The following is a 27,060-nucleotide window of genomic DNA, read 5'->3' as shown; positions in this document are numbered from 1 at the left end:
TATTATAATTTTAGGATTAAAGTAGATGCACTACATCAGGGCTTTTCAACCGGTGGTACTCGTACCACTGTAGTATTCTGGCACCTGGCAGATAGCACGTGACCTTCCTAGAGAAGTGGTAGCGGGGGGGGGGGGAAGGACAAATGAGCTGAAGTGTGGCAGCGCTGCAGAAGTCTGAGGAAAAAACAGCTGGAGGTGCAGGCCTGTTGGGGCTCAGCAGAAGCCCCAGGATCAGTGCCGTGCTCCTGCTGATTGGCAGTTCCGAAAGCAGCATGTAGCTGGAGGTGCACGGAAAAAGAGGGGGGAGAGAGGAAAGGATGTAAAAAGAGGTTTTTGAAGGGTAAGGGCCAGCGAAGGGCTGTAGATGCCTTGGGCCTGGGCATGTGCTCTGCATTCCTGCTGACCGCTCAGAAAGAAAAGAGGCTAGCCCAGGCCAACCACGTGCTGATTTACAATTCCATAGCTACTATCAAAGCCAGAAGATGCTCAGCCTTAGATCCACAGGCCAGCCCTGGAACCAGCAATGGGCCGCCTCACACCCTGAATGCGCGCAGGAGGCGGTGAGCAAGCGTGCGGGGCCTGGGCTTCCCTGGGGGCCACGCTCTGATGCTTCACAGGTTTATTTTTTTAAGCTGCCCAAGGCTCCAGGGAGGAGACTTCCCATTTTGACCCCTCCTCCCAGTGCCTCTGCTCCTGAAGGGCATCTGCGTGGCTCTCAGCTCACTTCTCCCAAACCTGTGCACGTGTTTGTGTGTGTCTGTGTGTGCGTGTGCGTGGGGGGGGGAGTCTCACCTCTTGTAGCCTTACACTGTGACATCGGGGAGGAAAAGAACAAGAGAGGTAAGAGAAGCTATGATGGGAGCTTCTTGCAGCTGTCCACGGGGCTGGGGGTGGGAGCTGAGGGGGGCAGGGCACGATTTAATCAGCGACATGTTGAGAAAAAAGAAACAAGTACTCCAAAAAAACCCCCAGCTTTCATTAGTTTGCAGCCTCCCATTGCAGAAGATCTCGGTTGAGGGCATGGGGCTGCAAGGGGTAAGATTCCCCCGCGTGTGTGCATGCACACACAAACATGTGAGCGGATCTGGGAGAGGTGAGCTGAGAGCCATGCAGAGGCAATGACAAGAGAGAGGGGTGAAGATTTCCTGTGGTTGCGTCAATGCCAATGGCCGCTGTTTTACAGCTGCCCGTCCTGGGAAATCGTAAAAGCTGTAAATACAGCAACAATCAGCTGTTTTGCGGCTTGAAACTTCCCTCCCGGGTGAAGGGAGGGAGGTGAGCTTTTGCCTGGATAGAGGTAAAGCCTCACAGCTTTCCCAGTTTTTTTTTTCTGGGAGGTGAAGTGAGAGCTTCCTTGGAGTCTGGGTGTTCCTCCGTTTCCTTGGATCCCTTCGTTCTTTGCTGCTATCTGATGGGAACTGTAAGTTAACTCAAAAGCAGACAGAGTTATCAGGAAGAGAACAATTGATGATTTTACTTTAAACCTAACTCAGTTTGAATTAATATCTACTCCTGTTACTATTCTAACTGGAGTGAAGAAATATGGCGGAGGAATCCTCCTTCTTTGTCATCTTCTTTCTTTGAGAACTTTTACTTTCCATTTTTTACGTTCTATTTTTAAACTGGCAACAAAGTTTTAGATTTGGTTTATTTTAAAGGGGGAAAAATTCTTATTCCCCCTTTTTTAAGGGGGAATTGCTTTTTTCTTCTCCTTTGTTTTTATATTATTATTTTTTGAAAAAGGGAAGGGGGGGGAAACCCCTCCCTTTTTTTTAAAATGGCTTCAAAACGTCCTGGACTTTCTTCTCTTTCTAAAACTTCAACTGCCTCTCCAGTAACTCTGACTGTACAACAACCCAAACCTAAACCTTCTCCACCTTCGCCTCCACCTCAGGTACTTACACTTCAGGACTTACAAGATGCCTTAGATAAGACTTTGGAAAAATCACTAGAAAAAACAGCAGAGCTTTTGGCTCAAGAAAGTAATGAGCTCAGGAAAGATATTGTTTTGGCACTCCAAGGGCTTGCTGGCCTTGTGGAAAAGATTGACAACAGGGTGGATGAAGTGGTTGGTAATGTTGAAATATTACAAGATAGATTAGAAAAAATAGAAGAAAATGTGGATGCCACATAGAATGATATTATAATGTCACAATACAGAGAAATGGAACGTGCTTTGAGAATAAGGGGCCTGAAGGAAAACATTAAGGAGAATTTGAGAGAAGAAATTGCAGTAGAACTGGCCTCTATTTTGGAAATTGATCCTGAAGAAATGTTGAAAGATATTGAAAACATTTTTAGAGTTAATTCGTGGGTTGCAAAACAGAGGAAATTACCAAGAGATGTGGTGGTCTATTTTGTGAGAAAATCACTTCGTAATGAAATTATACAGGCCTTCTATAAACAAAGATTTCAGATTGCAGCTCAGGATGTGATAGTTTTAAAGGAAATACCTTCTAAAATTCTTAGAAAAAGAAAAGACTTCGCTTTTTTGGCTGAAGAACTTAAGAAGTGACAAATTCAATTTAGATGGGACATACCTGTGAGGATAGTGGTGACTTACACTGGTACACGATACCATCTTAATACAGTTTCAAAAGCAAGAGATTTTTATGTTACTATTTTAAAAGCAAGTTCACCACCATCTCCAAGATTAAAGAAAGATGAGAGCAAGGCAGAAGCACAGTTGTCTGTAGGTTCAATGCCATCTTTGGGAGAAGAATTGTTGGTTGAAGCTATGCAACAGAATTTGCAAATAACAGAAGACCCAAGGGAACAGAGAATGACACGCGCTGCTTATAAATGTAGAGAAAGACAACAACAACAGCAACAACAACAAAAGGCAGATGATGGAAGTTTACCACAGTCTATTTCAGAGCCGGTGGGAGGAGCAAGGCCAAAGAGATCATCGACTGTAAATCTAGAGGCTTTGTTCCAAAGGCTTCATCCTGCCAAGGATGGCAAAGCTTCTAACCTGGAATGTTAATGGCCTTAACTCTCCACAGAAGAGAAAGAAAATCTTTCATTATTTGAAACAACACAGAAATGATATTATTATTTCTAAAGATCCAAAATATTTGTTTAATCCCCAGCTGGGGATACATTTTATAGCTCCTGCTTTGCAGAAAAAAGGAGTAGTTATCTATGTGAGAAAGGAGCTTTCACCGAGGTTAATTGATTTTGACTTACAAGGAAGATATGTTATTATTGATTTACTAATAAATGATATGAGAACTCTTTTGGTTGGTTTATATGCTCCCAATCAACAACAAAAACATTTTTATAAGTTGATTCACCAGAAATTAACTTCTTTGGATTATAAGTCAGTTATTATGATGGGAGATTGGAATGATGTTTTAGACTCAAGTGAAGATAAGAAGGGTCCTTTTAAAGTTTCTAACCATGCAAGACTTCCTAATGTTGTTTTTTTTTTACTTAAAGGATGATTTGGAACTTAGAGATATTTGGGGAGAACGGAATACTGAGGAAAAAGACTTTACTTTTTTTTCGGATAGACACCAATCTTATTCTAGAATTGATTTTTTCTTGGTTACTAGTGATTTCCTTTCTAGGGTGAAGAATAACAAGATATTTCCTAGAATAATTTCAGACCACAGTCCGGTATGGTTGGAAATTTCATCGGAAGAAAGAACTAGAAGGACTTGGAGGTTGAATGAGAATTTATTTAGATATGAATATACAGCGATGTAAAGGTTATTTAAAGGATTTTTTTGCTTGAAATATGAATAAGGGTACTTCGATGCCAATGGTATGGGACTCTTGTAAAGCATATATGAGAGGGGTTTTGATTTCTATGAACAATGCTCACAGACATAAACAGACCCAGAAACGTAAAGATCTTGAAGATGAGATTAAATGTAAGGAAAAGATTTTAATATCAAATCCAATGGACAATAAGTTAAAAGTTTCTATTACTTTGTTGAAGGAGCAATTTAATATGTTATTAGCAGATCAAATGGCAACTAATTTGAGGTATGTGAGACATAATACATTTTGTAATGCAAATAAACCTGGTAGATGGTTGGCTTATCAATTACGTAAGAAACAGAAATCGAGCATTATAGATAAAATAATTTATAAAGGTAAAGAAGTCTACCAACAAAATTTGATTAAAAAGTCTTTTTTAGATTTTTATTCTAAATTATATGCTAGTGAAAGTACACAAACTTCAGATATAGAAAAATATTTACAGGGAGCACATTTTCCTAGACTCATGAGTGATCAATGTGATGGGATTAATGGTTTAATTACTTCTGAAGAGATTATTTTTGCAATTAAACAATTGAAGGTTGGTAACACTCCAGGTACTGATGGGTTAACAGCGATTTATTACAAGATGTTATCTGAAGAAATGATAGAACCATCAAAGGTACTTTTTAATGATATTTTATCTGGAGCAGAATTACCTCCATCCTGGAGAACGGCCTTCATATCATTAATTCCAAAGGATGACCAGGATCTGTCCCAACCTAGAAATTATAGGCCTATATCTCTTTTAAATACAGATTATAAGATTTTTGCAAAGATATTGGCAAATAGATTAATGCAGGTTTTGAAAGAATTGATTCATACTGACCAATCTGGATTTATAATGGGGAGATATATGAAAAACAATGTAAGACAAATTATTAATTTAATAGAGTATTTGGATAAGAACAACCAAATCCCTATGCTTTAATATTTATAGATGCTGAGAAAGCTTTTGATCAATTAGATTGGAATTTTCTATTGAAAGTTGTAGAGGAAATGAATTTTGGAGATAAATTCTTGTCTGCTCTCAAGGCCATTTATCAACAACAATTGGTGCAAATTATAATTAATGGGGGATTAACAGACGTATTTAAAATAGGAAAAGGTACAAGACAGGGTTGTCCTTTATCCCCCTTGTTATTTGTATTAACAATGGAGATTTTACTTATTAAAATTCGAGATTCATCTAGATTAAAAGGAATAAAAATAAGTAAAATTGATTATAGGCTGAGAGCTTTTGCTGATGATTTGGTTGTGACATCCCATCCAACAGATTCAGTCAAAGATTTGGTTGAAATTTTAGTACAGTATGGACAGGTCTCTGGTTTTAAGATAAATAAGAATAAAACTAAAATAGTATTGAAAAATATGTCTAGGAAGGGAAAAGATTTTATAGCTGAAATAACCGGTTATGAAATAGTTAATAAGGTTAAATATTTAGGAGTTTATATTACAATATCTAATGGAAAATTGTATAAGAATAATTATAAGCATTTATGGGTTAAAGTTCAAAAAGATTTAAATGATTGGCAAAAGCTACAACTATCGTTATTGGGGAGAATTTCAGTAGTGAAGATGAATGTTCTACCAAAGTTTCTTTTTTTGTTTCAGATGATACCCATTTTAAAGAAGGATGCTAATTTGGATGAGTGGCAGAAGGGTATTAATAAATTTATTTGGGGCAAGAAGAAATCAAGGGTAAAGTTTAAGATTTTACAAGATGTTCGAGAAAGAGGTGGACTTAAAGCACCAAATTTGAAATTATATTATGATGTGGCCACTTTAACTTTAGTAAATGACTGGCTCAATTTAACAAATAGAGATATTCTTGTTCTTGAAGGGTGGGATTTATTATATGGTTGGCATGCATATTTAATTTTTGATAAGAAAGTAGATTTGGTCTTTAAGTCACATATTTTAAGATATGCTTTACGTTGAGTTTGGAAAAAATATTATTATAAGTTAAATTATAAAATACCTATTTGGGGGATCCCTGGACAAGCAATCCAGGGAGTTTCTAAGGGGGTGAATTTTGACAACATTTCGTATAAAGAGTTACTTATTTGGTCGGGTACTGATTGGCAATTAAAATCTTCTGATGTGTTAAGGCAAGAAAACATTTTACAATCGTGGTTTCAATACTTGCAAGTTGTGCAGAGATGGACTTTGGATAAGAAGGTGGGAATTACTTTAGTAGATGAAAATTTGGTAATTCAGATCAAGGATCAGAAATGTGCCCATATTAAAAGAATTTATAATGAGTTAATAAAATTGGATTCAGAAACAGAGTTAGTTAAAGATTGTATGATTAAATGGGTCCAGAATATTCAAGAACGATCTCGTTGGACTTATGGGAAGAAATGTGGACTAGAAATGTTAAATTTACACAGGCCCAGAATTTGAGGGAAAATTTTTACAAAATGTTTTATAGATGGCATTTGGATCCTAAAAAGTTGTCTTGTATGTACCCGAACCTGCAACCTAAATGTTGGAGATGTGGTTGCTTGGATGCAACCTATTTTCATGTTTGGTGGACCTGTAAAGTTATTAAAGCCTTCTGGATTATGATTTGGTGGAACATTCAAAAGGTTTTTAAAAGGAAGATTAAGTTTACTCCCCAACTGTTTCTTTTGGGAATTTTCGTGGACTTTAATGTTAAAGAAACTATTTTAATGTTGAATTTAATAACAGCAGCAAGATTACTGGTGGGTCAATATTGGAAGAAGGATACTCTGCCTTCTTTAGAAGAATGGGTATTTAAGGTTTCTAATCTAGCAGAAATGGCTAAAATTTCTGCTTATTTAAAGGACCATTCAGAAGAGAGATATTTTAATGTATGGAGAAGATGGATAGAATATGTTCAGAAGAAATATGGAACTACAAAGTTTCACTTATTCTATGAGTAATGATTTTGTTTATAAACTTATGATGTTAAAGTTTGAAGAGAGTTAAGGGTTTTTATGATTTTGTTTATTGTATAATTAGTAAACTTAAATAGATTATGTTTAATATGTTTGCATAATCCTGTATTTTGCTCTGGGAAGTTGGGGGTGGGGGTGGGGGGTGGGGGTGGATGGGTTGAAGTTTAAGTAGTTCAGATAAAGTAGAAATAGTCTTATTGTATATAATATTAATTTTTTAATTTTGAGAGAGGAACTGCTCGGGCATTTCCCCTGGACTGCATCAAGAGGAAGGAGAAGAAGGTGAGAAGTATGTAGGAAGGTGGAGGTGGAGGAGGAGAGGGGATGAGTGAAGAAAAAGAGGGAAAAAAGTAAGTTGGTTTGAGGTGGGATGTGGTTTGGGAGGAAATGGGCGGGCAAGACCGAATGTGGCATGTATCAATTTGTTTTATTTTTTATCTGAAGTATTTGTAAGATTGTTATGTATTGTAAAGTTGAAAATAAAAATTTTTACAAAAAAAAAAAAGAGAGAGAGAGAGAGAGAGAGGGGTGAAAATGGGAAGCCTCTGCCAATCAATGCCTGCCTGTTGCCACCTCTGCCCGGAGCCTCTGGCAGCTTAAAAAAAAAGCAGAGAAGGAAGGGAGGGAGAAAGGAAGGAGTCAGGGAAGGAAGGAAGGAAGGAGGGAAGGAAGGAAGGAAGGAGGGAGCCAGGGAAGGAAGGAGTCAGGAAAGGAGGGAGGGAGGGAAAGGAAGGAAGGAGATTGGAATAATAGGAAGGGAAACTCTGAGGGAAGTCCTGCCTTAGCACTTGGGCACCAGCAGCCCTTCTGCCATCCCCTTGCCTCCTCCTCCTGGCCTATCTTGGTGGTCTCTCATCCTATCGCAAAGAATGCTTTGGTTACAAAGCTGGGTCTCCTTGCATAGAGAGGGAGCAGGCCACCCTTGACCCATGCAATTTGCCCTCCTGCACCTATCATGAACAACCTGGCCTCTGGCAACTTAAAAAAAAGCAGGGAAGGGAAGAAGGGAGGGAAGGAGGGGAAGGAAGGAGTCAGGGAGGGAGGGAGGGAGGTATGGAAGGGAGGGAGAGAGGGAGGAAGGAGTCAGGGAAGGAGGGAGGGAGGAAAGAAAAGGAAAGGAAGGAGAGACAGGGAAGAAGGGTGAGAGGGAGGGGAAGGAAGGGAGGAAGGAAGGAAGGAGATTGGAATGAGAGGGAGGGAAGCTCTGAGAGAAGTCCTGCCTTAGTACTTGGCCACCAGCAGCCTTTCTGCCATCCCCTTGCCCCTTCCTCCTGGCCAATCCTGGTGGTCTCCCATCATATCGCGAAGAATGCTTTGGTTGTAAAGCTGGGTGTCCTTACATAGAGGGAGTGGGCCTCCCTCTGACCCATGCAATTTGCCCTCCTGCACCCACCATTAGCAACCTGGCCAAGGAGAGTGAGCACAGCAGTAGCAGCCTTGAGGAGGAGGTAAGTGCAGCCAGATGCGCCCTCGGGGAAGTGAGGCTGAACTGAGTTGAGCTGCAGGATCCTGGTGCGAGGCTCCTTTGGTGGATGATGCCCTGGTGCTCACCTCAGTCCCAACCCCCTCTACTGGAGACCCCACAGCCCCACCTCTCCCCATAGGCGCCTCCTGATCTGAGCGATGTTGAGCTGGTCTCACCACCCAGCCATTGACTTTACTTGTCAAAAGGTTGCAAAAGGGAATCACATGACCCTGGGGCACTGTGACCATCAGAAATATGAATCAGTTGCCAAGCACCCGAATGTAAATTACGTGACCCTGAGGGTGCTGCAACGGTCATAAGTGTGAAAAATGGTCATGTCATATTTTTCAGTGCCATTGTAACTTTGAACAGTCACTAAGTGAACTATTGTCAGTCGAGGACTACCTGTACTTTATCACTCCCCCCCCCCTCTCTTTTTTTGGACATCCAAGTTTTTGATACCTTGTTAGGCGACTGGAGGTATTCGAATATTGCCATATCCCAAAAGTGTTACAATCGGTGAAAAGGTTGAAAAGCCCTGCACTACATGGGATTACAGCTATTATAGAGCAATGTCTACACCTAAGTCACCCTGAAAACAGCCTGGCTAAAGGGGCTCTAGTGAAATTGGGACACAGCTAGCACGCCGGCAATGGATAATATCTAGCTACACAAATCCAAATGAGATACAAATAGACTGATCCAATAAGAAATGATTGCAGCAATGTCAAAGGCCCAAGAGATAGGACAGCGAAATATAAAACAGGAATTCTGAATACAACCAACTGGCCTGGGAAATAAAAAAGAAGAAATCTTGGAAATAATGGAAAGAAGAGGGATTGAGATAATAGGACTAATCAATATAAGACACAAAGGACCTGCTAGTAAGACAATTAATAAAGAATACATTTATCTACTCAAGAAGGGACACAGCAAAGAATGGACATCTTGTTACATCTAGTCATAGAAAATGCATGTCTGCAAAATGCATACTAGACATCAACAACTATTTGGACAGAAAATAATAATACTTTAAAGAGGGGAGCAAATTGAAACATATACACAATTGTATGCCCCATGTAATCATAAATACACAGAAGAAAAATAGGATGATTTCTTTGATGAACTATTTGAGGAGGTAGAGAAAGCAGAAGCTAACAGTATACAGTATGTAATGGAAGATTTCAGTGGTAGAGTGGGTAATACAATGAGAGAACAGCCTGCAGAATATTTTACTAAGTAATCAAAAGTATACAGAAAAGAGAAAATTATAACCCCACAGAAATAATTAATGGTAAGAAGACCACTAATAGAATCATCAGAATAAAATAACAGAAAGGTAGAGAGATCATTTCAAAGAATTTCTCAACCCCTAGACCAGGGTACACTGGCATCTGGAAGGTAGTACGCGGCCCTGCCCAGCCCAGTATAGTGGGGGAGGGAATGAGCCAAAGCTGCGCAGCGCAGCGCAGGACAGAGACAGGAAGGGATATAAAAGGAGGCAGTTTTGCCAGGAGACTGAGAGAGAAAAAACACGCCAGAGAAAGAGGCAGAAGAGAAAAGGCTTTTGTCAGAGAAGTGGTGTGAGAGAGAGAGAGAGAGAGAGAGAGAAAGAGAGAGAGAGAGAGAGAGGGAGGGAGGGAGGGAGGGAGGGAGAGAGAGACAGACAGACAGACAGACAGACAGACAAAGACAGACAGACAGAGAGGAAAGGATTTTGAAGGAATGTGTGCGTGAGAATGGGAAGGATTTGGAGGAACATGTGTATGAAAATGGGGAGGATTTGGAGGGACGTGTGTGTGTGTGTGTGTGTGTGTGTGTGTGTGTGAGAGAGAGAGAGAGAGAGAGAGAGAGAGAGAGAGAGAGAGAGAGAGAGAGAGAGAGAGAGAGAGAGAGAGAATGGGAAGGATTTGGAGGAATGTGTGTGTAAGAATGGGAAGGATTTTAGAGCAATGTGTGCATGAGTATGGGAAGGATTTGGAAGAATGTGTGCGTGAGAATGGGGAGAATTTTGGAGAGATGTGTGCATGAGAAAGAGAGAAAAGGTTTTTTGAGAGTGAAGCCATGTGGAGAAAGGGAGAAGAGAAGAGAAGGAAGGAGATGGGAATGAGAAAGAGGGAAGGAGGGAGGGAAGGAGCCTAACCCTAACCCCCTCCACCAGAGAGCATTGGATCCCCCCCACAGATGCCCCCTGACCTGAGCGATGTAGAGCTGGCCACATAGCTGCACACTCCTCCCCCCCCAACAGTACCCACAATGCTGATGCAGCCCTCAAGTTTGACACCTCTGATATAAAAGAACGAGGTGGGGAGAGGAGAAGGTATAAAAGGAGGAAGGAGGAGAGGAGAGGATATAAAAAAGAGGGGAGAGAGGAGAGGATATAAGAGGAGAAGGGGGAAAGAGGAGAGGATATAAAAGGAGAAGGGAGAGAAATTTATTAAATGAGTTTTGCCCCATTTTACGACTTTTCTTGCTACAGTTGTTAAGCGAATCACTGCAGTTATTAATAACATGGTTGTCAGAATCCAATTTTATTTAATCTCTAGTTATCAATTATAGAAAACCCCATTTCTGCCTTCTCTGGATTCTGCCCTACGAGGAAGGGAAGGGGGTGAACAAAGGGGCTTTATGGCCCTCACTTCCTTTGGTACACTTCAAAGGAACTAGATGTAGATATCACCAAAAGGACTAACCATAACAATGGGGCTATTACCTTCATGTAGTTCTCTCTGAAGTCTCCATCCAGCCGGCAGTAAGGAAAAGGGGGCGGGAGTGTAATGCCTGAGACTGTCGTTGGAAGAAAGGGGTGATTGGGTGGGGCTACTGGGGAACCCCTTAAAACCTTGAATGGGAGAGCTTGGACCCCAAGTCCTGTCTAGAACGCCTGCAACATTTTCTCTTAATAAAGGATGCCTGTTGGAAGAACTATTCCAAGAGTTCTGTCTTCTTAAGATGCAAAAGTGGGGTGGGTCCTTACAATAGTTGATAAGTGAATCTGGTTTCCCCATTGACTTTGCTTGTCAAAAGGTTGCAAAAGGGAATCACATAATCCTGGGATACTGTTAAGACCAGTTATAAAACCACAATAAGCAGAAGGACTTTAAAAGAAACAGAAGCTGCACAGATGCAATTTTTATGCTTAAACAACTAATAGAAAAGAATACTGACTACCAAAGAATCTCTTTAATAAATTTTTAGACCAAGAGAAAGCATTTAATAGCATTTAATAATTAATTTAAATCACGTGACCCTGGGCATGCTGCAAAGGTCATAAGTATGAAAAATGGTCATAAGTCACTTTTTCAGTGTTGTTGCAACAGTCACTAAGCAAACTGTTGTAAGTCAAGGACTACCTTAGTTTATCACTTTTTTCCTTTTTGGGGGGGTCATCAAGTTTTTGACATCTTGCAAGGTGACTGGTGATACTTGAATATTGCCACATCCTAAAAGTGGTACAATCTGTGAAAAAGTTGAAAAGCACTGACTTAGATAAGGGAATAAAAGGGGAGCTCATCAGATTTTGCAACTAAGCTGGCAGAATTAGCCAACACGGCAGAAGACAAGCTCAGAATCCAAAAACATGTTTAGAGACTTGAACAATGGCCCCTATCCAGCAAAATGAAAAAAACAAGATTTTACACTAGGGCAGGAAAAACCAAAGATACAAGTACAGATTAGGCAAAAAGGCCTAAAGACAAAAACATATGAAGAATAGTTGCGGGATTTGACTTTGCTTAGTCTAGAGCAGAATGAATATGCCCGCGACGTCACATGACGTCGCACGATGTATCGGGACATTTCCCCCATTGCCGGCAATGGGATGGGTGCGGTTTTGGCGTGACACATCTGGCCCGTGGGCTGGCAGTTTGACATGCCTTTTCTAGAGAAAAGAAGGTCAACTTATTTTTCAAAGCACCAGAGGGCAGGAAAAGAAACAATGGATAGAAACTAATTAAGGAAAGAAGCGACCTGGAATTAAGGAGAAACTTCCTAACAATGAGGACAATTAACCAGTGCAACAGATTGCCATCAGAAGTTGTGGGTGCTTCATCGCTGGAGGTTTTTAAGAAACGACTGGACAGTCACTTGTCTGAAATGGTATAAACTCTCCTGTTTGAGCAGGGGGTTGGATTAGAAGAGCTCCAAGGTCCTTTCCAGCTCTGTTCTAATTGAGGGTTGCATAAAAACATGTATCAGAGTTGAAATATTTAGAAACAACATTTACTGAAAAAAGAAAAATGGATGAAGAGATTAACATATGATGCAGTAAGGCAAATCAAGTATTGGGAGAGCTAGCTCCACTCCTATAAAACAAGGCAGTACCAATTAGTGCAAAGAAGCATCTCATACAAAGCATATTCATTCCCACATATCAGTGCCAAACATGGACGCTTGCAATAAAACATAAACAAAAGTTAATTACTACGAAAATGAGATGTTTGAGGAAAGCTTCAGGAGTGACTAGAAAGAATACAACCAGAAGTGAGATTATAAGACAAAGTACTGGAATAGAACCAATATTAAATTACTTATAAGATGGCAAATGAAGTAGTTTGCCCATCTGGAGAGAATGTCTGGGGATTCTATATCAGTGTTTCTCAACCTTGACAATTTTAAGGCATGTGGACTTCAACTCCCAGAATTCCACAGCCTGCATTGCAGGCTGTGGAATTCTGGGAGTTGAAGTCCACATGCCTTAAAATTGTCAAGGTTGAGAAACATTGTTCTATATCATACAAGGCAAACATAAAAAGAAAAAGAGGAGAAGGCAACCCAGAAAAAGATAGAGAGACAACATCAAAGACACACTACAGCAGCATCAAATAACAATGGTTGAGGCCGCAAGAAGTGCAAGAGTCAAATCTTTGTATGTATCTCCTTGACACCCAAAGTGGTAAATAAGGAAGTAAAGAAGAAGACCAAAAATACATAAAAGTGACCTCAGAACAATGGTATATATACTGTTACGTGGATTAAGAATGTTAATCCTGGCTTGATTTCTATTATGAGAACAATGGAGGGTTACGCAGCTACAAAGCAGAAACTTCAACTGATACAAAATGTTACAGTCGTTTGGTTTCACAGTATCACATGAAGTTTGTATTACAGAATTCAAATTGCTCTGCCATGCGTGTAGTCTTATTACTATTGCCAATTATTTAAATGTTTTACTGAAGATGAATTAATGACTGCCTAAGCATCGTTTTAAAAAATACCTCTATTATTGACATAATAGAGATTTCAACTGGCAGGAAACAAAAGGCTAAGAATCCTTATCCAGAATAGCCCAAGCTAATGTTATGTCATTATTATCCTTTACAGGTAGGATGGAGGCGAGACCAAAGATCTATTTTAAAAAATGCTTAATAAAAGATATGTAGAAAAATTAAATGGGTGCAGTGTTATAGTGCAGTAACATCACATTGTAAATTTATATTCCAAGCACACTTTTTAGTATTCCACAACTCACTTCATTAGCAGCAGAACTTCATTCAACTGGAAGGAGACTACATGATTGATTGACTTGTTCTTGATTACTACTTACCCACTTTTAGGACATAACATTCACTATCGAATATGATATCATTTTTAATACTTCCTTTTCCATACTATTACAGATCATTTATCATTGTATTCATTAAATTATGTTTTAATAAAAATATGGTATTTAATTTTCAACTAACATAGGTCTTATAACAGCTTCTATTCTAATTTTAGAAATATGATTAAAGTAATAAAAAAGAGTTAAGACCTTTCTAGAATCACATTAAGGTCTACAGAAAAACATATTTATATTAGTTCTAAAAGCAGGAAAATATTTTTTACTAGACATCAAGTATAATAAAAGTCATCAATAATTCCTTATCATTTGCTGTGCCTTAGCAGACCAGTTGCTAAAATCTGTAGCATACTTGATCAATTGTACATCAAAATAAGACAGCTATGTTACGCTGACCATTCTGAATGCAGTTACAAAAAAGGTCCTATTTCTGTTTCCTGTAGGCATTGCAGTTGCATAGGGAAAGATGATATCTACATTGTAAATATAATTTGTTCCAAAATGAATAATTCTAAATGCTAATTATAAGCCACATTCAAAAAACTAAAATACAGAGAAATTTATCTTGCCAACACAAGACATTTAAATATTCTTTCTACAGAAAAGTGGAATCCTAATATTGGAAAAAATGAAAGAAGTGATTCTTGACTAGAGTCCAGTAGCAGCTTTGAAGAAATGAAGAAGTCATTAAAAGTGAAAAATGTAATTTTTAGGTAATTATGATAAACAAGGTAGATTGACTCAATTATAATGGTGATAGATACACCATTGGAAGACCTGAAATATCAAATTAGGGACAGGTTGTTACAGAGAGAAATCTATATATTTGCTTGCTAAAAATTCATATTTATGGCACATAATCAATTTCTTAAATCAGCAACATATCTATGTTCAAGATCTGCAAGATCTTAGCTTATTCTAATAACTAAATTTTTACAACTAGATATTTAAAACATAAACAAGTTCTTAAAGCAGTTTACTTACAGTACTGATCACAATCTACTCTGGCAAATACAACTTGATTCTTATCTGGAAAATCCTCTTTAACTACATTAGAAGCTTCCTCAAATATAGGGTGTAGCATTTGACTAAATCGACACCTGAAAGATATTAAATAAGAGGCAATTTCTAAAAATAAGGTATTAGAGGATTTCACATTATAGTATCACACAGAATTACTGAAAGCAAATGTTCTACAGTACATTACATAAGAGATTTCTTTATACAGAAAAATCAATGAACCAAGGTAATCTGAATATCTTCCTAATCTTTGAAGAAGGGGTTTAAAGTAATAATAATAAAGTTGGAAGGGACTTTGGAAGTCATATAGTCCAACCCCCTGCTCAGGCAGGAAACCTTATACCATTTCAGACAAATGGCTGTTCAGTCTCTTCTTAAAAACTTCCAAGCAGGCTGTTCCACTGATTAATTTTTCTCACTGTCAGGAAGTTTCTCCTTAGTTCTAGGCTGCTTCTCTCCTTGATTAGTTTCCATCCGTTGCTTCTTGTCCTGCCTTCAGGCGCCTTGGAAAATAGCTTGACTTCCTCTTCTTTGTGGCAGCCCCTGAGATATTGGAACACTGCTATCATGTCCCCCCTCGTCCTTCTTTTCATTAAACTAGACATACCCAATTCCAGCCACTGTTCTTTATATTCTCTTATTTATTTCTCTTGACAATAAGAAGGAAAAAAATCCCTATGTATCATGAGAACATTCCTGAAGAATAAAGTATAATTAGAATTGCTCATAATTGAACCCCAATACAATATACTGTACCTTTGAAGAATACTGACAAGAAAAAGTGTGATCATATATTTAGTTTGAAAAGTACTAAATTTATATTTCAAAGTTTCTGTTTTTCTTACATTTATAAATGCTTTTAAAAGCAGAAAATAATCCCAATTTCTATATTACTAAAAATATATGATTGTATAGAAATACTTACCAATCAGCATAAAAATTCACTAATGCAACATCGGCATTGTCTGGGAAAAAGAAAAATTAATTAATGTTTGTGACATCACAAAGCCTACATGTAAAATATTAAATCAACAGCACAGAAAAAGAATAATGATATTATCATTTCCAGAAGGGCAGCAAGCAACATTTGGATAAATCAGAATTCGTAAAAAGTAATACTGTTTTTATTACAGAATTATTAGGTTAACTGAACTTAAACTAATTATTTAGTTGTTTTTGTTCTGTATCTGTTTTATGGAGGGTTGAGAGAGCAACGGATAAGTCAGAGCAAATTAGCTTTGCCTATCAAAATTAGGTTTTGCTGGGGCATGTATTTGATGCGGTAACTTGCCTTGTCTTCAATTTCTGGTGAACTTACTTGATTCTGAACTTTATTAATTTTGTCTTCTATGAAAGAGAAGAATCCACATTTTTTTCTGTTGTAACAAGTTGCTTTGTATTTTGGAACTTTAACTTTGAGCTTTGAGGAATTTAAGTTTCTTTGTTATAATGATTTGGTCCAGATTTCTTTATTTTACCCTGATTAATCTGGGAAACAAAATGTTTGTAACTGCACAATATCCAACATGGCAATCATTTTGTGAGAGCACCCACACCAATCTTCCAAAGTTTCAAACATAGACTTTCACACTCCAAAGTTAAGAGTTACACAGACTAGAAAGTAGAACAATAGCCCCAAATTCCCTATGAATGCTTTAGGATCTTTACTACATTTTCACTTGACCAGCAGTAGATAGCTATCATAGTATATGGGATTAAGGTTCATTAATCATGAACCAAGTCACAAGGGATAAAAATAAAACCAAATGTTTAATATGTATTTTAGATAATAGATTCCTATCCTCTATTTTAGCTCTTAAATGTAACCAAAGATTTTTGAGTCAGACAAAACAAGGGATTTGGGCTGTGAAAATACTTTAAAAAAAAATTCCAAGTTCATATAGCTGCTTTGAAAACTGCAGCTACTTTAGTGCCACACAAGTAACCTGGGAAAAAACACAGCAGCTTTAAAAGTTTGCAAAAAGCTGCTCCATATAGTCATCCTATAATACCTATTCTGAAGGTGCTACAAAGAATTATTTTTCAGAGCATGATTAGACACACCATAGCTGTACTAAAATCAGTAAGATTCATTAACCAATTTAGTGTGACTAAAGCATAACAACATAGATAAGGTTTTTGCTTTGGAATTTGTATTACCAATGGAAGCTTCCCTTCTCTTCCTAGCAATAATAAAGTTCCAAAAGAGTAATATTTTAAAACCTCTCATGCAATCTGATTTTAATTTAGCATTATAGCATTACCTACTTATAAATGTTATTAGCTTTTAAATATTTTCCTTCAATATTGTGCAAATATTCTCAAGATTTCACATGAATAATAATGTAGTCATTAAATACTAGAGTATTTTAAAATCTGGCTTGTTCAATCAAAGCCTATCTCAATGAATTCACAATCAACTTCAGGAATAGAACTTAACATAAATTTAGTTTTAGGGAGGTAGAAGGTTTAGTTGGGAGGCGGACATGGGGAAAAAAGGAACATGAAATTATGGGCAGATAGAGACATGGTAGGATATGAGGGTGGTCACACATGGAGGATAGGCAGTTTCTTATACTGGTTTATTTATTTTAAATATATATATGGCTGTCCATCTTTCATTAACTCTTGGCAGCTCCTACGTCTTGCTTTCTACCTCCCTAATCTCTCCCCCAATATCTTGTCAATGGACAGTTGGAGTTTTGGGCTTTTAATTACTGTTACTGAATTATAGTTCAGCTGGTAATAAAACTCTTCTCATCTGTGACTTGCAAATGAGAGAGCTGTTTATTACCAAGACCTAGACTGGGGTTGGGAGCTTTCCTCTCTGAGAAATTTGGCCATATTGATTTCAGATGTGGCATTAGATTAGCCAAGTGTACAGAGTAGGAGTAGTGGAGTAACTATTATCATTCCAGCTACTGTTGAGGGTTTCATAGGTGCTGTCTTGCAGATTGGTTGCAAAACGCTATATATAAAGCTGGGCTTTAGGAATCAATTGTTGTTACTGTATCAGCCTCGCTGTGAGATAGCAACTTCCAAATCTAAATTTTTGACTTTAGTGTCCAAGTTGTCAATGAAATTTCATAGGCTTCAACCTTGGATGCAAATTCCATATGACTCAAGAGTCTATGGACATCATACAGTAGCAAATATAGATCTAATCCAGATCACCTAAGATCTAACACATGATGGTCATGTGTTGGATCTAGGTTTTGTCTTAGGAAAGTGGCAGTGATTATCACTTTCTGATTGCTTTAAGTCAGCGGTTCTCAACCTGTGGGTCGCGACCCAATTTGGGGTCGAACAACCATTTCATGGGGGTCACCAAACAATGCAGTCCGCCATTTTTTCCCCTTTTCCTTAGCTATGCTACTCCTTTTTATTCTATTGGTTTTTGAAAGCCAATAGAATAGACTCTCTTGAATAGAGTCTAATTCTATTGGCTTTCAAAAGCCAATAGGAATTGGCCAGGCTGTCTCTGCCCTGCTGAGCCCACCCAAAGTCTCATTCTGCAAACAGTGCTGCAAGTTGTCTGCAGCGAAGGCAAGCTGTCTGAAAGTTTCCACCCCTCCCTGCTGAGCAACTACTAAAAATGTAAGTAAAAGAGGGCCAGGGGTGGGAGGTGGGAGGCCAGCGGGCACAGGGAGGGTTGCTGGTGCGCGTGGGGCCTGGCAGGCGCCTTACCTCCCTTGGGCTGGGCCAGCTGGTGGCCCAGCCAGTGGTCGGCCTGCTCCATCTCTGCCGCTTGCCAGCTACGCCTCGGCCACCGCAGGGGGCGGCACCACGCATGTGCGGCGCTCCCGGGAAAAGTCCTCGACTTACGACCGGTTGGGTAGTCCTTGACTTACGACATGTTGGGTAATCCTTGACTTACAACCAGTTGGGGGTCGCGGCATTAAAAAGGTTGAGAACCACTGCTTTAAGCGCTCTAGGGCTGCTCAACACAGTGAAAAGGATTTATTATGCCAATCTGCTGAAGGCATCTGATTGGGGCTTCTTAAAGGCTGGGTGCCCATTTGATTAAGATTTTGGTTACTGCTAGAATGAAGGTATGGTTGTGCCTCTGAATCAGTTACACTTATACTACCTCTTGTTATCCATGGAACCTAATGCTGCCTTCTTTTCAGAGAAGCTCCAACTAATAAAATAGCCAAAGAGATGCCTAAACATTGCTGGATGATAACAAAGAGTAAATCTGACAGGATATAAGAAAGAGTAATTGCTCAGGACTTCCTCCCTCCTGGATAAGATGGACATACATTTAAGGCCATTGGTGAGGAATAACATAGTCATCTATTGGATAAAATTGTCCAGTTTTGCTGAGCTGGCTGGACATTGCTGGCCGGGAGGTCCTATGGAGTTGACAAAGATACAAGAGTGGAGTTTGCTTTGTTATCTGGGATGAGTTTAATTCTATTAGTCATGTGGAAGTGGACGGATCCTTAGGACTATGAGTTCAGTTACCTGAAACTTAGATTCATGTCCTCCTGCCTGGCCAAGGCCTGTGATTAGGTCGAGATGTAGGGAATTAATTCTTCAGAGAGAGGTTGCTCCACTGATGCTTAAGGAGGGGATTCCCCACCAAAAAATCATCACTGGCCCCAACTGAAATGGACAGGTTTAGTCCATTTAGAAAGGCTGTTGCACTGCAACTTCAGAAAGATCTGGAGGAAGATCTTAGCTGGGTCCTTTTCAGTCATTATTCAATTTGCATACGGAAACTGAAACAGCATTGACTTGTGGATGATTTCTGATAGGGGTGGTAGACCCATCCTCACTCTCTTTAATCTCTAAGTAACTTTCAATTATCAATCATGTTATTCTTCTGGACTGACTCAGGTTGTTGAGAACGAGAGATACAATATGATGGTAGTTCTTCTCCTTTCTCCAGGACCAGGTCCAGTTAATTTTAATAGAAGAGATAAAAGTCTCTTTCTCTATAGGGGTTCCCAAGTCCCATGCTCTTCCCATTCCTGTTTCTATATGAAGTTGCTGGGTGAGATCATCCATCAGCATGGGGTTAGTTATCAACTGCACATCTCTATCCAAGCTGACGATGCTGTTAATGTTCTTTCTCAGTGCCTGGTGGGAGAGATTGTGTCCACAGATGGCTGGCAGAAGTTAGTTTTGGGTGACTAAAGTGATGGTGGGGGAGAGACAGTTAAGCCCCCGCATGGTGACTGTAAAGATTATCCTACATATCTGTCAGATAAAGCCATTCAACTTCAGTGCGTGTAACTCAGTCTGGGTAGATCCAATGGAAATGACTGAGACATGGCCTCACTTGGTTATCTGGAAGAGCTTAAGATAGCCAATACTGTTATGAGCTGTGTCACGTGTAGTCTGGATCAATTGCCCTCCTACTTGGTTACAACGTCCTGGGAGGTGGCAGGTTCAAGCCATGGTAAATGCTTCCATATGTGAGAAGAAATAGGTAATGGTTTCCCCCTTCCTCAAGAAACCATTTTTGGACCCTATGGCTTTGAATAACTTCCATTCCAATCTTCCCTTTTCAAAGGATGGCAAGAGGATGGTAAGCTCTTTGCTACAGAGGGCCTTTGATGAAGCAGATTATTTTCAGTCAAGTTTCAGACTGAGCTATAGTATCAAGATAGCATTGGCCATACTTGTAGATGTGTAGAGGACTTGGGATTTTGGAAGTGTGCTCATTCATTCTATTCCTTCTGGATCCCTCACCAAGTTTTGATACTATCAACCATAGTATTTTCTTGACCAGCCCCGAGGATTGGGAGTGGAGTATTGTTCTGCGCTGGTTTTTTGTGATTGCTATCAGTCAATGCTAGTGAGGGGGGAGAAGTTCAGCCAGAGCTCCTATTATATGGGTTTATCATATTATGTCTCTCCCCTCCTAATTAAGATCTATAGTCATCCACCAGCACGGGATTCAGTATCACCAGTAGGCTGATGATGCCCACCTCTATCCTATATTAGGCAAATTATATGCAGGTACTAGCTCAGTGCCTTGAGGCTGTAAGGCTCTGGGATAAGAGAAATCAGCTGTGAGTCAACCCTAAAAGACAAAATAGTTGTGGGTACCCCCTCCCCAACCTCATTGTCAGAAAAGTTGACATGTCTGATTCAGAGATGATACAGAGTAACATTTCCCCTGGCAGATCTGGGGCACAACTTGGGAGTCCTCTTGGGACTCAAGGTTTCTGCTGGAAGAGCAGGTAGCAGTGTGCAAGGGAATCCTTTGCATAAATTCAACTTGTACACCAGTTGTACCCATTCCTAGAACAGTAAATCTTTCTAAACCACCTCTGTTTTAGTCATCTCCCATTTAGATTACTGCAATGTGCTCTAATGGGGCTGCCATTGCAAACTATCAAGAAGCTGTAACTGATCCAGACTGGAGAGGCACGTGCAGTTTTGCCCTATATCTTGTGTCTCATCTGAATAACACTACTGCAAGAGCTATGCTAGATTCCAGGTGCAATTCAAGGTACTGGTTAACACCTTTAAAGTTCTACGTGGCATAGGGTATAGGGCATAGGTTATTTGCAGAATCATCTCTATCTGAGGGTACCTGGCTATTCTGCTAGGTTAAATAGGGTGAGTATACTCTAAATCCCCTCCTTAAAAATTGCCACCTAATGGAACTTCAGAGGTGCATCTTTTTGGTTACCACCCCAGCGCTTTGGAATAGCCTCCCATCTGAGATCCAAGGGATCCCTTTTAGTCTTCTGGAGGGCTATGGAGACTTGGATCTTTCCCTCAAGCTTTGTCTATGTAGGGGTTGAGCTGCAAGGATGTTTGCTATGGGGCCTGGAGGGTATTTTGTTTTCAACCATGTTTTAATGCATTGTTGTGAACCACCTAGAATCATTATGAGATAGATGGCCATATAAGTTTAGTAAATAAATAAAATAAAAACCAAGTGACTTTGGGTTTCAAAGCCTCCCAAATCCAAAGGTTTTCCAAATATTGCATTGCTATATACGAATCTCATATGAAATTTGGTGGTCCTCCTATACTCATGGTTCCTGTTCAGGGAATATAAAGAAGACACAGCGAGCAGAGCTTTTGCATAGATTCATCTTGACACTTTTCTTGGACCATGACACATTACTCAAGGTCATTCATGCTTTGATCATCACCTGAATTACAGCAATGTACTTAAGGCTGCCCATGAAATGCACTCAGAAGATAGAGCTGGTCCAGACTGTGGCTGTGTAAGCAGTTATGGGAACACTTCAGTTTATTCATGTTACACCACTGCTCCAAGAACTGCCTTGGTTCCCAGTAGGCTTTTGGCTGCAATTCAAACTCCTGATTAAAGCCTTTAATTGCATGGAGCCACTTTTCTCCATTTTCTTTTCTGTCTAACTCACTAGATCTGGCAGGCTGACCATGTTCTGGTTCCCATCTATTATGTATTAAGGAAGTGGGCCTTATTTATCTGGCCCAATCTTACTAATTTCCTGTTAACCTTGAAGATCTAACTCTTTCCTAGGCATGGGTCCTATAGATGACTGACTCCATCACTGTGGTTTCTTTCACATGACTAAAATTATGTGATCTCAGTCTCATTGTCCTTGACTGTGCTATTGGAGTATTGTTTTTTATTCTTATTGTTCTCTTTGGTTGTTGAGTGTCATCCTGTCTATGTCATCAAGAGTCAAAAGTGTGAGATAGGAAACTATATGAATCAAGGCAATAAATAAATAAATAACCATTAAACAATACTTACTTAAAATATCATCTATATTTCCACTGTCAAGGCTTGTTATTTCACTTTGTGTTGGATGAAAAAAAGAGGATATCTGCAAGAATATAGACACTTTAAAATGAATCCATTAACCTTCCATACATACATAGTTTAGAACATTTTAGCATGGCCAAAATTGTTTCAGATATCACATGCATTAAGAGAGTTTAGCTTTGTCCTTGTCCTCCTTCCCAGTACCCAATGGATTTCTCCAGGAAAGACTCCTCCCCCAGGATGAAACACAAATTGTCGAAGATTCTAGTTCACTAAACAAATTACTGATATAATCTGTCACAATACAATTATTATTCCTGCTCATACAATACATAAAGTGAGAGGAAACCAAGACAAGTTTATTTAATCAGTGCTCTTAAGAGTACTTTCTACTTACTAGTAATTTCTTTCACTGAAGGGACTCAGAACATGCCCACTCTGCTAGAATTAATAAAGATGGGCAGAATCAGAGATAGGCAACCTTATAAATAATCTGGCTCCATGCAATATAGGAATTTAAAGGTTACAAACAGTACCTGAATTGCATCTGGAAGCATACTGGGAGTCAGTGCAGCTCATGCAACTCTAATATTACGCATTCTAGACCAGCTAAAGCTTCCAAATGCTTTTCAAGGGCTGTCCCAAGTGCACAGAATTCCAATAGGCCATGTTTCTAAGTATTTGATAAGCTAGTGGTAAATAAGCACTCTTTTTGACTGACAAGGAGTCCATTTCCCAGGCTTCAATCATTTCCCTAGCTATTTTTCTCCCTGCTTGGCCAACAACCTTAGTAGCTGCAAAATCTTGTTCATTGCAATGTGAGGCCACTAATGAGTTTGGATTTCCTCCTCTGACTGCTTGTGTTCTTGTAAGATTCCTCCCCATCTATCCTACATAGTCACATAGGCAATCCCTGCAGAATTACATTAGAAGTATCTTCTACCTCCAAGTGATCGTTGCAATGCATGATTTATCCTTGTAGGGTAGCCTCTGGGCAGTGTGAGATGCCCACTTGCAGATATTGGAAGTTGCATTCTACTGCTTCCTAATTGTTTTTGATATATATGCCATATAGTTGATCTGTCTCAATTCCTCAAAAGTTGGAGATTAAACAATAATTGTCAATCTCCACTGGATTCAGAGCTGGCTTCTTAAATGGTAGGCAGATCATTACCCTTCTCAAAACTGCCAAAACTTCATTTTCCTCCAAAGAAAGGCTTAGTGCTATCTGGATATAATTTCCTATTACCCCTTCCTGGCTATTTTAACTATTTAAGTTTTCAAGATTTTGGCTGCTGAGAAAGCAAGATTTTTCCTGAAATTCTATATTGAGATATCATAGAATTATAGGTTAAAAGGACTAGATAATTCATTCCCATGATTCTGGATAATTCCTGGTGGAGTGTGGCTATGGGTTTGTGGGCTATCATTATTCCTAGGGGTTAGAAAGTTCTGGCTGTCATTTCTGACACCACTTTTGTGTATGGTAGGATTCATTTTTGGGTGGTGGTTAGTTGTGTGATGTGTGGTGGTTTGGATGCTGTGTGTCAAAATACAAAGTTTTTGGGATAGTCATTACAGAGAAAGATTTCAAACTATCACACAACACACAGCTGACCACCATGCAAGAACGAAGCCTACCATACACAAAAGAGGTGTCAGAAATGACAGCCAGAAGGGGCGTTGTCTTACCTGAATGCCTTTTCTCAGCACGGAGATGGATAATCCACCAATGAGTTTAGACCAGTGGTTCTCAACCTTTGGGTCGCGACCCCATTTGGGGTCGAATGACCATTTTACGGGGGTCGCCAAACAATGCAATCTGCCATTTTTTCCCTCAGGGGCGGCGCCGCGCATGCGTGCTGCGCATGGGGCGCCGCCGTGCATCACGTATGGGGATGGCGCTGCACATGTGCATTGTGCATGGGGTGGCGCCGCGCATGCACGGCGCATCCTTATGACCAGGGTCGCCGTATAAAAAGGTTGAGAACCACTGGTTTAGACTGTGTTCCTGCCCAATCAGATCAAGTCAGCCAAAGTTGCAATGCCTGTCCTGGGCTAGAGTGTCCCAGTCTCGACGCAGGCAAAGCCATGACTGACAGCAAGACGTGTTGGCTCATAAATCTAGCCCTAGGCCTAAGTAACCTGCAATGGCAGGAGTGGATTATCCATCTCCGTGCTGAGAAAAGGCGTTCAGATAAGACAACGCCCCTTCTCCAGCACTGGAGATGGATAATCCACCAATGGGACATAGCAAAGCCTATTGTCCCTGAGGGAGGGGAGCAGGCCGGTCCGGCATGGCACTTTGAGGTACGACCTGTTGGAGAACCCTCCTACCAAAGGAGGCCTCTGCCGAGGCAAACCTGTCAATCTTGTAAAGCCTTATAAAAGAAGATGGTGAAGACCATGTGGCTGCTCTGCAAACGTCCTCAATTGACACCTGAGTGGCCCAGACCGTGGAAGTAGCCGCGCTACGGGTTGAGTGAGCCATTACCCATCGTGGAACCAGCAATGATTCAGCCTGGTATGCCCCCACAATACACGCCCTAATCCACCTGCCAATCGTGGAGGAGGACACTTTCTGACCCTTGAAAGAAAGATGGAAGGAGACAAAGAGGGCCTCAGAGTTGCAGAAGGCAGCTGTCCGTGAGATATAGTAATGGAGCGCAATGCGGACGTCCAGAAGGTGCCATTGCCATTCCAGGGCATGAGATGGGTGAGGACAGAAATCTGGGAGTACGATTTCTTGAGTCCTGTGGAAAAGAGAATTGACCTTAGAAAGAAAGGCAAAGGACCACTTGGTCCTGGTGAAAAAAGCACAAGTCATCTCTGACTGAAAGTGCCGCTAATTCTGATATTCGTTTCGCAGACGTGATTGCCACCAGGAATGCAACCTTGTGCTATACGTAGCGTATAACACATGTCTTGAGGGGCTCAAAGGGCAGTCTGATTAGAGCCCGAAGAACTCGCAGCAAGTCCCAAGAGGGATACCTGTGCACTACAGGGGGCGTGGTGTTAGTAGCCTCCTTGATGAACGAGAGGATCAAGGGATGATGCCCTAGGGAAACCACTGAGTCACAGGTAAGTACAGTGAAAGAGCAGCGACTTGTCTGCGCAATGTGTTTGGAGCCAAGCCCCTCTCCAGACCCTGTAGAAGGTAATCCAATATATGTGGAATTGTCAAGTCTGGAATGGTCAAGTGGTTGGAGAACCCTCCTACGTGGCCTCATAAATACGGTTAGTAGGAGGCCTGGATTACGGTAATGACCCCCAGCGAGCAGGACTCCTGGGACAGGATCGAGCGCTCAAGTGCCATACGGCTAACTGGAGCCATTGGGGATCTGGATGAAGAAGGGTCCCTTGGCTGAGTGAGACCCGATCTGGGGGAATCCTCCATGGGGCCGCTAGAGAGAGGTTCACTAGGTCGGCAAGCCATGGTCTCCGTGGCCAATACGGGGCCACTAGAACAGTATTTCTCAACCTTGACAATTTTAAGGCATGTGCTGGCTGTGGAATTCTGGGAGTTGATGTCCACATGCCTTAAAATTGTCAAGGCTGAGAAACACTGCACTAGAAGAACCTCCGTCTGCTCCCGAAGAAGCTTGTGGACAACCGCCGGAAGAAGAGGAAGAGGACGGAAGGCGTAAAGCAGTCCCTCCAGCCACAGTCTCCGAAGAGCATCCACTCGTTCCGCCCCCGGAGACGGAAAGCGGGAAAAGAATCACTGGAGATGGGTGTTTGTCGGAGAGGCAAAAAGGTCTAGAACTGGCAATCCAAAGTGATGGCAGATCACCCTGAAGATCCTCGGGTGCAGGCGCCATTCCGAATGGTCCACCACCGCCCGGCTCAGGAAGTCGGCCTGAGTGTTTGCCTCTCCTGAAATATGGTTGGCCTTGATGGAGGCCAGGATGGCTTCTGCCCAGGAACCCAGCAGGAGTGCCTCAGTCAAGAGTGCATGAAATCGGGTGCCCACTTGCCGGTTCACATGTACCTTAGCAGCCACATTGTCCATGAGGACCAACAGGTGACGCTTTGCTACTGCGCTGTGAAAATGGCGCAGGGCCAGGTGTACGGCCCTGAGCTCTAGCCAGTTGATATTGTGCCAAAGGTCGGAGCAGGACCAACGGCCCTGGGCCCACTGTGAGTGAAGTTGTGCTCCCCAGCCGAATAGGCTGGCGTCAGTTATAAGGGTGAAGTAAGACCTCTTGAGCATGGCCGACGAGAGCCACCATGTGAGGGATCACGAAACGTGAAGCGGAAATCTCACTCTTCGATTGGAGGAACTGATATTCAGTCTCTGGAAGGGGAGCAGGAACCACTGAAGGTTCCTGGAGTGAAGCCTGGCCCAAGGTACAATCGCAATGGCCGAGATCATCTTCCCCTGTAATTGGGAGAGGCTTCCCCTGTAATTGGGAGAGGCTGGTTTGACCCCTGTGCAATTGGAAAATCGACTCCCTGATGCTGTCTTGGCGTTCTTGGGATAAATAGACCCAGCATTCCACTGTGTCTATGATGGCCCCTAGGTGTAATAACCTTGTTGTGGGGACCAAATGGCTCTTGGAGAAGTTCACTGAGAACCCGTGATTCTGGAGCAGCA

At 40.8% G+C, this 27,060-nt stretch overlaps 1 protein-coding gene across 1 annotated transcript in view; it reads right to left on the bottom strand.

Annotated features, from left to right (window-relative positions):
• ERP44 (endoplasmic reticulum protein 44) overlaps positions 1-26,676 on the bottom strand; it is a 110,078-nt gene extending 83,402 nt beyond the window's left edge. Inside the window, exons 1-5 of the mRNA XM_039359872.1 lie at positions 26,234-26,676; positions 25,050-25,216; positions 22,452-22,559; positions 15,663-15,702; positions 14,702-14,817 (exon numbers count right to left, since the gene is read on the bottom strand). Of these exons, the coding sequence (XP_039215806.1) occupies positions 14,702-14,817; positions 15,663-15,702; positions 22,452-22,559; positions 25,050-25,216; positions 26,234-26,676 (874 nt within the window). The remainder of the gene's footprint in view (positions 1-14,701; positions 14,818-15,662; positions 15,703-22,451; positions 22,560-25,049; positions 25,217-26,233) is intronic.
• Between the last annotated feature and the right edge of the window lie 384 nt (positions 26,677-27,060).

This window comes from Crotalus tigris, unplaced genomic scaffold (genome assembly GCF_016545835.1).
Source record: "Crotalus tigris isolate CLP2741 ecotype Arizona unplaced genomic scaffold, ASM1654583v1 scf7180000019140.214880, whole genome shotgun sequence".
Classification (NCBI taxonomy): Eukaryota; Metazoa; Chordata; class Lepidosauria; order Squamata; family Viperidae; genus Crotalus; species Crotalus tigris.
The sequence above is the reverse complement of the archived record's forward strand: the minus strand, read 5'-3'. Positions and strand labels throughout refer to the sequence as shown.